Consider the following 13,340-nt stretch of genomic DNA (forward strand, 5'->3'; position numbering starts at 1 on the left):
CAAGACAAGACATGGGCCGCACCCTCAGAGGTGGCCCAGCCCACAAGATCAAGACGTGCACGGCACTGGTCGACGTGCACCGCAAAATATTGTATAGTACAAAATATGATATTTTCCTTGTAACCCTATCCCTCCAGAGTATATAAGGAAAGGCAGAGGTCCCCTAGTCGATAACTACATCGATCTCCATAGATCTCATACTCAATACAATACACCAAAGACACATGACGTAGGGTATTACGTCGATCAGACGGCCCAAACCTGTCTAAATCGCTATCTCTGCGCCTTGTGTCACCATCTGGTTCCTGATCACGCGCACCCCCACCGATCAATCTACCTTCGTAGGATACCCCTCGGAGGACTGCCGACGATATTCTGTCGACAACGCCTAGCTCTGCCATCTGCACTGATGTTGTGGTAAGTATAGTGATGTTCTTAAGCTTCTTTCTCTTCTTGTGTAAGATTCCATATTGGGTTAATGAATTCTATTCCACAATTTTATAGTTTCGAATGGTGGTCTTTTGAGATCCTTATTCTTGTCTCAGGGATTTTACCAAATCCAGAGCAGCAAACTTCAGTTCTTTCAATCTGGTAAGTACTTTCACATCTACAGTAACGTGCAGTTGCAGTACATTGCTTTTTTCTAAAAGTATTTGCATTCTCTTCATCAGTTTGACGACTATCACGTTAATGTATACTATACCTTATGGGCTTGGAGCGGCTGCAAGGTATGAAGAAGCTTAACCACTCCTAGATACTACTTCCATATCAATACAAAGCCACAATTAACTTCGTTTATGTTATCCAATGAGCAGCACTAGGGTAGCAAATGAATTGGGTGGTGGTAACCCAGAAGGAGCTCGATCATCTGTTTGGGTTGTCATGTGTATTGCAGTGATGGAAGCAGTTATAATCACAATTATATTGTTAGCGTCACAGCACATCTTGGGCTATGCATATAGCAGCGATAAGGATGTTGTCGCGTATGTCAATGCAATGGTTCCCTTTGTGTGCGTCTCTGTTGCTGCTGACAGTCTACAAGGTGTTCTATGAGGTTACATCTCTTAACTTTCTTACATGTTCATCTGTCTTTCTCTTCATCAAAAGAGTATAAAGGAAAAGTATTTTCCTGGTTTTTGAACCTCGAAAAGACATCTTCCAGTTATACCTGTGAAGTTATGAAACAACTTGTTTTTTCTCTTTACACCAAATTACTACACCTTTTACCATAGTTTGATCTGCATATATCAATCTGCGTGCTCTTCTCAATTTCGGTAACAAGCCCTGTCAGGTGGCAAGTGACCATTAATGTTTTTGTCAGTCATGCCAATTTCATACCAGGTAAGATGCCGCTTCTGTTTTAACTTTATTCCACGATACTAATGCTATTCTGTGGTGTGGAAGCAAAATTTTGTTACTCGGGGAGTAACTTGTTTGTTCCTTCAAAAATGGGCTCTTACGTGAACATGGATGCCGGTGTTTTCATCAACACGCATCTAGCAGAGATGTTACCGTAAGGAGGCTCCACATCACTATGTATGCAAATTACAACCTTTCTCCTAGCTATTAGTGGAATTTCTGTCTGCTACATATTTTGGTTTACTTCTTCTTCTGAAGAGTGTTTGGGCACGTGAATAGCAATCTGAACTTAAAACTACACGCAAGAGTGTGGCTGTCATTTTGTAATGCTTGATGACTGACACCGCTGAACTTCACAACAGAAGCATTCTGATTGTTCATGTCCTCTCTGTTACTCTCAGGATACATTCGTGTTAAATGCTAACCCTTATAGTTTTGTGATCATCAGGTATCGCCCGAGGATGCGGGTGGCAACACTTGGGTGCCTATGTCAACCTGGGTTCGTTCTATCTCGTTGGGATTCCAACAGCACTCTTCCTCGGCTTTGTTCTGAAGATGGAAGCGAAAGGGCTTTGGATAGGCATTTCCTGCGGCTCCATACGTTCTTACTTCTTGCCGTCATCACATTCTTCAGCAACTGGCAGAAGATGGTTTGTGCTTTCTATATACCTGTGCAAGTCTCTTTTTTTCCTCATCAACACTGAGCACTGAAAAAAAAATGAATTGTAGCTTACTGACCTGTTTCCGTCTTTGCAGTCTGAGAAGGCAAGGGAGAGAGTTTTCAGCAATGAGCCATCAGATAAGGAACCTTTGCAATCGGATGGATCAAATTTGTTCTAATTTTGGCACGAGTCATCTGATCACTTGAAAAGACGCAGCGGACCAGATCTTGTAGAGAAAGAAGCCCCTCTTGGAATAGGTTTATGCTGCCTTGCTTTCTGGTCTCTGAACTGTATGTACAGGGAACTCGCTGAACTCTGACCAGTGTTCTGTGTTCGTACTTGCTGTTGTTTGTTGAAACAATGGGACAATTGTATCAGAAAAATAAGACATGATGATAATATGGTAGAGATAGCAACCACAGTTTTCAACTTTGCATGTCTTGGTCGTGCCTGCGCTCGCCAAATTGGTTCTGAGATGGCGGCGGTGGACTACAGCTCATTCCTAGGGTTGAGGAGCTTAGGTGAAAGCCGTGCACGACCTGGTTGCGCGATCGACGGCGACGCCCCCGAGCGCCGCTTACCACCTTGAGGCGTCGATGTAGCCTCCCCACCTTATAGAAGTAGCTTTGCCCCTCTCCTCCCGGTGAAAACCTAGCTCTAGTTATCTAGAACCGGTGGTGGTGGTGTCAACGACGTCGCGTCCTTCTTGGAGGCACCACCGCGGAGGGCTACCTCAGACCTACCTCCCCTGGCTCCTTGTTCCCCCTCCTGGGTGAGACTAGCCCTGGCTGTTGGTCGTTGCCGATGTGTCAATGAGTGTCCTCCTCTGGTGTCTCTTCTCCGTCAGCGCTCTCCTTGATGGTGCCAGAAAACCAAACGTCGGGTGGTGTTTCCACCGCTGCCACCATTCCCCTTCATGGTTTCCTCCCCGTGGACGGCGTTGAATGGTGGTACATGGGCCCGGATGTGCTGTAGGTGTCACCATCAGCTTCAAGGGAGGTCGCCGTGTCCGATGATCTTATGCTTGCGTGTCCGTCGCCACTCTTAGTCCCCACTCCACTGTTGGTCCTCATATGGAGGGCGGCGGCGGAGCGGCGTAGCTATGAGGAGTGGTGCAGGGCACAATGGTCACGGCGTAACCGGCGAGTATGCTGTTCGGCGGTAGCGCAAATCGACGATCGGTTGGCGTCCTTCGGCTTGGGTCTAGGCTTATCCTTAAGTCATCGTGTTGGTTCTTCTTGTTTTTTCTATTAAGTGTTGCTGTTGTAATCTCTCCCTCCCCCTTTGTACTTCTCTGGTCTTATTGTATCTAGATTGGCGCCATGCCCTTTCACCTCCCGGCTTGCTCGGCATCTGTAGAACGAAAATTCCAAATAGGGATAGTTCATCCCCCGGTGACCTTTCAAAAAAAAAACTTTGCATGTCTGTACCCTGCTTTTGTGTGACCCTGATGTTGGTCCATTGTTTTGCAACTTTGCATGTCTGTACCCTGATTTTGTGTGACCCTAGTGTTGGTCCATTGTTTTCTGCGCCAGCAGCTCATTGTCGACTCACCATGCGCTCGGCGAAGGCAAACGCTTGTGGCAGTGCCTCAGAACGTCAGAATGGCGGCCGATGCAGGAGCTAACGTGCGTGCTCGGTGCTCCGCATGACATTGTAAGTGTGGATTATTAACTGAAGCAACAACAGATAACTCGACACTTATCAGATTTGTAGATAAACCAGCTGTGATCAGTTCTCTTCGTTAGGAAAAAACTGGGCGGAAAACAAACTTCTTCGCCAATTTTGTGACAATAAGGGCCTGTTTGTTAGGCATGAGTACTTGAGGAGAAACCACTTTTGATGGCTCTGGGTCCTGGCCTAAAAACGGCTCTGGCTCCTCTATTGTTCACCAGAAAATGGCTCATCTTCCTAAAAGTTGCTGCCGGAGCCGAACCATGGCAAACAAGCCCTAACATCTGGTGAACTTAAAAGTTCAAATCACCAGCATAAAATTACCACACAACAAAGGATTAAAATTTCAGAAAGGTATTCTGTTCCCAAATCATGATATCCCTCAAAAGGTACTGAATGTAAATCATGAGCCACAACATGGTTACATTGGGGCATTGGGCACCAATTCATATGATATCTTTGCAGAGATACAGAGGATAGATAAGGAGACTGGGGCTGGGGCATGACATCAACCAGAATATAGGCATACAGAAACATTTCCAACCACAAGTCCAGAAGTAGAACTACGCATGCTGTAATACTCCAACTGTGCATGCTTTTTATCTCAATTTTGAAAATAATTTATTCCATATTTCCTGTTAGTGAAGGCTATTCCTCAACAGAATAAGAGGAAACACATGATGGCATGAATAGTTGAAGACCGTTGAGCCTCAAAATTTCAGTACCAGTGCCGCCGAGCCAAGCAGCATGCAGCATCAACCCTAAGAATAGAGAAGCGCATGGAGCTGGTGAACATGAAAAGGATGCAAACTAAGATTGTCAACAGCGCCTGCACATAGCAACAGTCAACAGCTAAGTTGGATGCAGTAAGAAACGGTATGTGAATTCACAGAAACAAGATCAAAATGGTATCTATATGGGCAACTTTTTCTTAAACAACACTCTTATGAACAGTATAACTAACTAGGTCATTTTAACTCCACAACAAAATCTTCATAGCAAATAGCAATGAAATAGTTCCTTTCCATCCCACAACATACATAATGATAAAAGAGTGATTGATACAATACCCTATAGCATAGCAGGATCACAGTTCATTTGATTAACGTGCTTGAAAACCTATTTGTGCTGTGCCACATCAATTTCCACAAGTTCATAGAGAAGAATTGTCCACAAGCCACTCATCCCTCCTTGCACTTAAAGTTGATCTGAAATGGAGCATAAATTTGCCGGATCTCACCATTGAAAAGGCTTGTTTTGATCAGTCCATAATGACCTTGGCGCCAACTGCCTTCATCTTCTCGACAATCGCCTCAGCCTCCTCCTTGGATACGCCGCCCTTGATCACCAACGGCGCCTTCTCCACCAGCTCCTTGGCCTCCTTCAGCCCAAGGTCAGTGAACGACCGGATCTCCTTGATCACCTTGATCTTGCTCGCCGCGTCGAACGCCTCCAGCCGCAGCTCGAAGACCGTCTTCTCGGCTGCCGCCGCCGCCTTCTCCCCTGCCGCGCCGGCCGTGGTGCCGCCGCCGCCGCCCATCCCCGTGGCGGAGTTGAGGATGGCGATGGGTGGTGCGGAGGGGATGTCGAGGCGACGGAGGAGCAGAGAGGAGAGAGCGGCGGTCTCCGCGAGGGTCAGGGAGGAGACCTCCTCGACGAGGCGCCACACGCGGTCGGACGGCGGCGGGCGGGACGGGGAGGACGGGTCGAAGGTGGAGGGGTCGTAGTCCGTGCGAATCTTGCGAACATCGATGAGCTCCTCGGCCGCAGCGGTGGAGAATGCCGCGGGAAGGCGATGGCGGCGGAGGAAGAGGCGGTGAGGAAGATGCGTTTGGAAGTTTGGCTCTGGGCTTAGGCCCATTTAGACATTTTGGCCCGATAACCCTCCCAGATGAGATGGGTTCTGTTAGATTGGGCAGGACTGAGCTACGCTAAGCAGGCCGAACTGCTTCATTAAGGCAAGGCATTTTGATCTGGAAATAACATGGCTAGGACTCTGTCAGTTGAGGCATCGACATACTGTGTACCCCCACAAATAGCAAACATCAACACAACCCTGAGGACAATGCGCCAGTAAAACAGGAGATAAATACATTTCACATGATTGTGCCAGCAAAATCTGAGTGTCCATCAATCAAAGTTTATATTCATTACTGGAAATGACAAATCGCAACTGCTACAGATCATCCAAGACCCAAAGCAAGGAAATTAGCGTCCACGTTCACTTTCCTAGATGGCTCGAGATGTATGAAAAGGTCTCGCCCGACACCAAAGCCACGGGCTCCGTCTCGCCCGACCTCGAGGCCGCGGGCTCCGTCTCGTCCGACCCCTTGGGTGCGGGCTCCGTCTCACCCGACCCGAAGGACGCGGTTCCTGTCTCGCCCAAGGTCGCGGGCTCCATCTCGCCCGACCTTGAGAACACGGGTTCCGTCTCGTCCGATGGGGACCCATACCGCCGTCAATCACTCCAGGTCCAAGCGTATGAGCCTGGATCAAAACTCTGACGCTAGAGAAAAGACTGGCACGACTTGATGTAACCCGTGGCCATGACGGACCATACCTAGGGATTCACATCAAGAACAGTGTCAGACGTGCCGGTGTTGTTCTGTCTAATCCTCGTGAATCAGCGGAACCCGCATGAAGGAGAAAAAGGACCCGACAAGCCTGAAAGCCTTCTTCTTTCTCCCGTTCTTCTTCTCTGTAACCCGCGCTTTTTCTTCACCTATAAAAGAGGAAACAAGGCTCCCCATAAAAGTAGAGCTGGACATAAGAGCGGCTCCCCATAAAAGTAGAGCTGGACATAAGAGCACGACACGAGCACACGGCTAAACGGCAAGCGAGCTCTCAGCACCCATTCACTCCTACCAGAGACTTAGGATCCTCTCTCGCTCTCGCCTGTTTATAACCCCTACTACAAACCAAGTGTCGGTAACACGAGCAGCAGCGAACCGGACTTAGGGACATTCCGCCCGAACCAGTATAAACCCTCGTGTCCTCCGAGCACACCATCCGAGCCAGACGGGCAAATACAAATTTACTCATCAGTGGTCCGAAAACACCGACAAATTTACTCTTGTACAAATTTACATCAGTTCATGAGCTTAGCTTAGGCCTACATTGATAGTCTCACTAAAGAATATATCAACTACCAATACAAAAATTGAGTGTACAAGAGTCCATTGGGAATGTTCAACGTCATATGAAATTCCACATTTTCTTTGGAGAGTAGATCTTTCTATGTCCGTCAGAAGATGTGAACAATGTCATAAGCAAATCTGTCTCTCGTCAAGGATGAACTCCAGCAGAAAAGGACCAACAATGAAACAGTTGAATATAGACAGGAACGATGCATAAACATGTTTAGTGATTAGGAAAATAAACTGCTTTGCTGGTTCAGGGATTGGTTTGTATGATTGTCTAAAATATTGAATTTTCATTTATATTCCACCTTGACAAATTTAATGGCAGCAGTAAACAGAAATCTGAAATATTCGTTGGTAGGCTTTCAGTCACTAGATAATAGCAGTATGTTACCCAATATGCAACCAGTAGAGTTTGAATATGTTGGTTTACCATCCCAGCTGTATGCAATATTCAGCCTATATCTATATAAGCACATGAAGAACAGAAATAGAGTATGGACAAGACTGTTTATAAATTATCAAAGAAAAAGGATACGTCCAGAACAGCACAAATGACTGCAAAGGAAATTGCACTGTATTAGGACATCATTAAACAACATGATAAGCAACAGAATATGACATGGCAGTAAACGAGGCTTACCATAAGACCACCAAAAACTCCTTCAATTGAAATCCTGGTCCAACTATCGAAGTATGTCTGGACTGAAAACTTTGACTTCGCTAAGAGCCCAATAGATGCAACCATCATTATCAGAAAGTAGAAGACAAATCCCGTCAAGCCTGTGAATCCCCAGATTCCAGCAACAACTCCACCAATGATTGACAAGAATGTTCGACTGTAACATGAAAATACCTCAGGTTTAGGATAAACCACCATAGTTAAAATAGCAAACCAGTCAGGTATATTCAACATATGAGGTCCTAATGATACATAATAAGGGGAAGTTGAGGGGTATGTCATCACACAAAAAATAATATCTTCATGAGTTTTACATTGTGCCTTAAACCTGTTTATAAGGAATACTATGAACATGTTCAGTTGATCCTATTATACTCATTAAAGTGTGAATATTCTCTGCAAAGCATGCTAAAGAATAAAAACCCTTTATGGCCAAGCGCAACACTAAAACCACAAAACCCTTTGAACACTGAAAGTGCCTAGCGGTTCTAAGGGGTAGTTCTCACCTCTCAACAGAATTAAAAATTCATATCAGATAACTGCTCAGTGCTCATGGATAACAGCATGAACTTCACTATTCATCAAGCATCATGGAATTCAATCCCTAGTTCTTAGGCCTAGCATTGTAATAGCATGGAGAACAAAGCAGATCCAGATAATTCAACATAGAAAGGAGCAACTAACCGATCACAAAACAGTTAATATTTATTAAATCTCTCAAAAGTGACCTCCACAACTTGTAGGAAAAAATATTTCAAGTATCAACTCGCAACTCTAGCGAATCTAAGGGGTAGTTGTCACTTCTTAACAGAATACAAAAGTCTTAGCAGATAATTTCTCAGTTCTCATGGATAACAGTACGAACTTCACTATTCGTCAAGCATTGCAGAATTTAATCCCTAGTCCCTAGGCCTAGCAATGTAATAGCACGAAGAGCAAATTAGATCCAGTTAATTATAAGTAGCAGATTCAACTAGGCATCTAAGGAGCAATTCACCTATAACAAAATTTACTAAATCCCTCAGCAACTTGACATCAAATTTGTAGGAAAAGATATTTCAATTTATGAACTCACAACTCCCTTCTTCCTCTGATCAGCATTTAAACAATCTATAGTCTGACCTTTACCAGCAAAACTCCCCAGTATACGGGGGACGTAAGTTACCCCGTGGTTAGGCTACCAGTCCAAGAGATCTCGCTAAATCCAGATCAAACCTAACATTAAACTAAGCGCACCTCCAGATCGGATCGAGAGCATGGGGAGGGGGCGGAAGGAAGAGAGAGACAGACCTGTAGTAGATGGACTTAACGTTGCTGGTGAGGTTCTCTGCCTGCAGGATCGGGACATCGTCAGTTGAAACGCCGCCGGTCGCCGCCATCGCCTTGACAGCTTCGTGGGAGATTCGGATGCAGAGGCTGGGGCGGAACCGCGGAAGGAACAGAGAGGCGGCGCTCGTCGGCGGCAAGAAGGCAGGACGTCTCCGGCGCGGGGCGGCGCTCGGCGACGGGGCGGCGGACGGAGGGAGAGGAGCGAGCGACGCGGACAGCTAGGGCTTGCGCCGATGCCGCGCCTCAGCCAGGTGCTAGACTGCTAGCGAGGGGGAAAAAACGAGTGAAGGTCATGCCGCCTCAGCCACGCAGACAGCTTTTTTTAATTAGATCTTTAATTGTTATTTTGTTTTATTTTAAATTTCTGCTTAGCCAAAAATAAAGAACGAGATGTCTTTTAGGCTGTGCATAGGTTATAGATAAGTTATTAGAAGGTAAAAAGATATAGACAACGATTTTTATTCAAATGACTTTTTAAATGATAATTAGAACAACTACAATATTGGCTTAGCATAATATTAATTTAATAGAAGGAAGAGAAAATCTATCTCTTAGATCCAGAACTAGATTTTTACACGCATTTTAAAATTATGTGACAGTATCAATAGTTAATGCCATTTGAAAATTTTTCTTAAAACTAGTATCCAACCTGTTCGTTTCGGCTGAATTGGCTTAAATCATGACTGAAAGTACTGCTGACTGGTTTGGTGTGAGAGAAAAATACTGTTCAAGCCATGAATTATAAGCAAGATACGAGCAATTCAGCTGAAACGAACAGGGTGAACTACTCCGTACCTTATACTATAGTGGGTGAACTACTCCGTACCTTATACTATAGTGGGCGCCCATAGAAATGTTCACGTTTGGTTGTCTCCACTTTCTCCGCATTTATCTTATGAGAACACCAAAACAGTTCCAAACAAAGCCTATGAAAGACTGATGAGTTAAAATTTTATGTCTTTTGATTGAAGGATGTTTAGTAGAAAATGTTTTTATTTAGCGGTATTTCCTCTATCTATAATTATAATTATATTAACTTTAGATCCGTTCTAAGTCAGACATCTATATATTTTTAAAAACTATTAAGTACTTCATCCGTCCAGTAAGTCATAGTCAGAAAACAGGGCTTTCTAAATTATTTTTTAACTTTTCACTTATTTTACATTATATTTTTATAATTATAAATTTATAAAGGGGCAGATCCAGTACCGGAGGCTCCCATACGAGTAGGGTCTGGGAAAGGAAAAACCGAGGCAAGCCTTCTCCCGCAAAATCTACGGAGAGGCTGCTTCGAACCCGTGACCTGATGATAATTATAAATTTATAAATTGGATATTATATTCGACTAAATTTTAATAGTATCAATTACTAGTAATTCTAACTTTTTTTAGGGAGATGAACACTCATTTTCGCCTTCGGGAGGCTCCACCTCCAGGGGCGGATATGGGCCTTGGGCCACTAGGGCCACGGCCCCTAGGCGTGGGCCAAAATATTTCGTATAGCATATGTAAATGTTTAGCCCAATTCGAAGTGGCCCTAGGTGTAGGGCCAAATTCTACCGACCCAGGCACAGAGACGAGAGAGGGATCCCGAGTTACTCCACAAGTCCGTCTGCGCTACTGCGATCGCGTCTTCGCGTCTGATGCCGCGCTGCAATCTCTGACTCCGCCGCTCCGCGCCTCTGCCCGCCTCTCGTCAACCAAGCAGGCAGCAGCCATCCGTCGGCCAACAACTTGACCCCTGCCGGCTGTCACTAGATTAGCACCTGTCCGTCGGAGGCGCGTTGGGGCTGGGCTGTTGCCCGCCTGGGTGCCTGGCTGCAAGCCGCAGGGTGCAGGTCAAAGTCGGACTAGTCACCAGAGCTGCATGACAGCATGATCGTGTTTGTGGTGGCCAGTGCGCCAGGCCCGCCAGCCGCACGAGCGCGAGTGCAGGCTACTCATCTGACAGTCTGATTTCTGAGCCATGGTAAATTCCGGTTCTCATAACCCATTCTTCGGTCCTCTTCTCCCGATCTAAAACTTGCCTGGATGATTTTTTTTCTCAAATACGCACGAGTGTGCATATCATTGTATTAGAAGAAAGAGTTTATAAAACAAGAGTTTCGCTCCTAGACGTTAGTTTTTGTGTACGCTACATCATGAAAGACAACGTTCCTAATCCATGGCTATCTTGACAACGTCCTAGCCCTGCGCCAACGCACGTAGCCCGCGTGCTTCGACCTGAAACTTCCATGAATGACTAATTGATTAATCGATTCTTGTAGAGCTGCACAATGAAGACATTAAAATCCTTTTTCTCTCTCTTGCTCCTACGCCAACCCATCATTAGTTAAGTTTTTCTAATTATTTTTATGTTTCCATCAATTATGTTCTGGATTTAAGCATGGGATAGAGATATATCATCTAAACTTATGAGTTTATGAGCTATGTTTGTTATCTATCAATATTAGATCCCGTGTGGATGGTATTTTGACCTGGCAGCCATAGTGCACATGCTTTTCTAGTCACTGTCCACCCCTGCTAAAAGTGTCCCCACTAGGATTTTTTAGGCCCCCTCACAGTGTCCCCACTAGGATTTTTTAGGCCCCCTCACTGAGGGCTTTCCAAACTCTTGATTAATATTTCTTGTAGAAATATAATTTTTCATTTTAGAAAGGTACTATAATAACAATGCTCAAGCTTATCATGTATTCGAAATAAAGGATGGATGCATGTCTATCCCACATAAAAACGAGAACATGCAAAAACACATAAAAAACACCTCGTCCTGTTTCGCATCCCCTTTTTACATTTTCTTTTTTGCAAATACAAAAACGTGCGAGATAAACATAGAAAACGAAGCGGGATTTATTTAGTCCGTTTTTTTCGCTAATGCCAATCCTCTTGCCTAGATAGTGACCCCCAGCAACCCCCTTTGCGTTGCCTGATCGCTAGAGAATCATGTTCAAGATCAATTGATGTAATTCTCTCTGCCTTGGTTTTTTTGGAGGACGAATCTTCTCCTGTTCTGGCAAACCGTTGTTGTCCAGCGAGCAAACTCGTATGCTTCGGTGGTCCTCTCGGTCCCTAGTAGCTCTTTTGCCACGAAAATTGGCCCCGATCCTGCGCTGGTTTTGCATCATGGATGTGGTGGAAGAAGTCTCTCTTGTGTGGGCATCCTCAAAGGACCTCTGATTGATTCATTGCGTGTGCTGGTGCGGCGTGGTGCCTTGTGATCATGCGTGCCGTGGTCCAAACCCGATGATCGTCATGCGGTAATGCGTGTAGAAATCCTTGATCGTAATCGAAGGCACGAGGTTGTGAGCTGTGACATGTACTGTGTATGTTGTGCAGTGTGCACAAATAAAATGGGTCCAGGCCTCCAGGACCACATGTACTCTTTCAAAAAAAAAAAGTTTCGGGCTGGGGTACGGTCATCCAGATTAAATTTTACTATAACGTGAAGGAAGAACTGTGAAGGTATATAAACTCTCTTTTATATTTTAGTTTTGTCATCGAACTTTTGAAAGAAGTGTGAAGGGCGCGATGCCCAGGGACAAGCAAAGACCCGACACCCACTGGTAGAGAACTAAGCTTTACTCCCGGTGGGGAACCCCTCCAGTCCCGATTCCCCATCTGGGAGCAAGCATCAGGGACTAAAGGAGGGTCCTTTAATCCCGGGTCAGGAACCGGGACTAAAGGTGACCTTTAGTCCCGGTGGATAACACCAACCGGGACTAAAGATGCCTCCTGACGTGCCACGATGGCCGGCACCTTTAGTCCCGGTTGGTAATACGAACCGGGACTAAAGGTTTTTTTTCTTTTTTCTTTTCTTTTCATTTTTTTGTTTTCTTTTCAAAATAGGTTTTCGAAGTCGTATTGTACGCTGCTAATTATACATTTATACGCGCATATAGTATGTTTCGGTTCAAGCACAATGAACGTATTAAATCACACAATTCAAGCATAGAAATATATATATATATATATATATATATATATATATATATATATATATATGCATCATATATATATATTTACATGCATGCATATGTGTATTTTACATTATATTATTTCATGTGCATATATTACAAAAGATTGCATTACAGTTGTTGTGACATAACAAGTTTCCTCTTATCCTCTAGCTTGGCTTCAATGGCAGTGTTGGGTCGAAGTAGAACTCGCCCTTGGAATCGATGACCTGCTCATTAAAAAATCCGGCTATAGACTCTTGAATTGCTTTGATTTGGTCTTGCCGTATGACCTTTTCCTCCAACCATCGAGTCTACAGGTTTGAATTAAAGGAAAATAAATTAATATATGTACATATATATATATAAAGACATAGTAACACAATCAATAATAATAATTAAATGAATATATAGTGTATTTTTAACGTACTTTGAGTCTCTCTGTAGGAGTTCTTTAGGAGAGCACCTTGATAAACTTGCAAACATAGTAACCACAGTAGTTGTTCCCCTGTTCCTGCCTTAGACACCACTTTACGAGAAAA

The 13,340-nt window shown here is 44.6% G+C and overlaps 3 protein-coding genes across 4 annotated transcripts; 1 reads left to right on the forward strand and 2 right to left on the reverse strand.

The window, feature by feature from the left end:
- The first annotated feature begins 409 nt into the window (after positions 1–409).
- Positions 410–2,199, forward strand: LOC136511233 (protein DETOXIFICATION 14-like). The gene is made up of 6 exons (XM_066505383.1): positions 410–417; positions 505–591; positions 672–728; positions 816–983; positions 1,808–2,009; positions 2,116–2,199. Exons 1-6 carry the CDS (start codon positions 410–412, stop codon positions 2,197–2,199), a joined length of 606 nt encoding a protein of 201 aa, XP_066361480.1.
- Positions 2,200–4,236: 2,037 nt separating this feature from the next.
- On the reverse strand, positions 4,237–5,556 carry LOC136511234 (uncharacterized). Its single transcript, XM_066505384.1, has 2 exons — positions 4,936–5,556; positions 4,237–4,524 (listed from the first exon to the last, which is right to left on the reverse strand). The coding sequence occupies exon 1, from the start codon at positions 5,554–5,556 to the stop codon at positions 4,957–4,959; it is 600 nt and encodes a 199-aa protein (XP_066361481.1). The 3' UTR covers positions 4,237–4,524; positions 4,936–4,956.
- Positions 5,557–6,706: 1,150 nt separating this feature from the next.
- On the reverse strand, positions 6,707–9,136 carry LOC136513202 (uncharacterized). 2 transcript variants are annotated; one of them, XM_066507191.1, is made up of 4 exons: positions 8,808–9,136; positions 7,479–7,674; positions 7,374–7,393; positions 6,707–6,970 (listed from the first exon to the last, which is right to left on the reverse strand). In XM_066507191.1, exons 1-4 carry the CDS (start codon positions 8,894–8,896, stop codon positions 6,940–6,942), a joined length of 336 nt encoding a protein of 111 aa, XP_066363288.1. In that variant the 5' UTR covers positions 8,897–9,136; the 3' UTR covers positions 6,707–6,939. The 2 variants fall into 2 exon arrangements, with proteins under 2 accessions (XP_066363288.1, XP_066363287.1); XM_066507190.1 differs by lacking the exon at positions 6,707–6,970 and having other exon boundaries at positions 6,977–7,393.
- Positions 9,137–13,340: the final 4,204 nt, after the last annotated feature.

This window comes from Miscanthus floridulus, chromosome 16 (genome assembly GCF_019320115.1).
Source record: "Miscanthus floridulus cultivar M001 chromosome 16, ASM1932011v1, whole genome shotgun sequence".
Taxonomy (NCBI): Eukaryota; Viridiplantae; Streptophyta; class Magnoliopsida; order Poales; family Poaceae; genus Miscanthus; species Miscanthus floridulus.

Bases quoted from the DNA above. Each gene is read 5' to 3' on its own strand.
- LOC136513202 (XM_066507190.1), bottom strand. From the start codon at position 8,896: ATGGCGGCGACCGGCGGCGTTTCAACTGACGATGTCCCGATCCTGCAG. The intron at 7,675-8,807 runs GTCTGTCTCTCT...TTCATGTTACAG, and splicing joins GTTAAGTCCATCTACTACAG to TCGAACATTCTTGTCAATCA. The intron at 7,394-7,478 runs GTAAGCCTCGTT...TTTCCTTTGCAG, and splicing joins GAGTTTTTGGTGGTCTTATG to TCATTTGTGCTGTTCTGGAC.
- LOC136511233 (XM_066505383.1), top strand. The intron at 729-815 runs GTATGAAGAAGC...TCCAATGAGCAG, and splicing joins GGGCTTGGAGCGGCTGCAAG to CACTAGGGTAGCAAATGAAT. The intron at 2,010-2,115 runs GTTTGTGCTTTC...CCGTCTTTGCAG, and splicing joins TCAGCAACTGGCAGAAGATG to TCTGAGAAGGCAAGGGAGAG.
- LOC136511234 (XM_066505384.1), bottom strand. From the start codon at position 5,556: ATGGGCCTAAGCCCAGAGCCAAACTTCCAAACGCATCTTCCTCACCGC.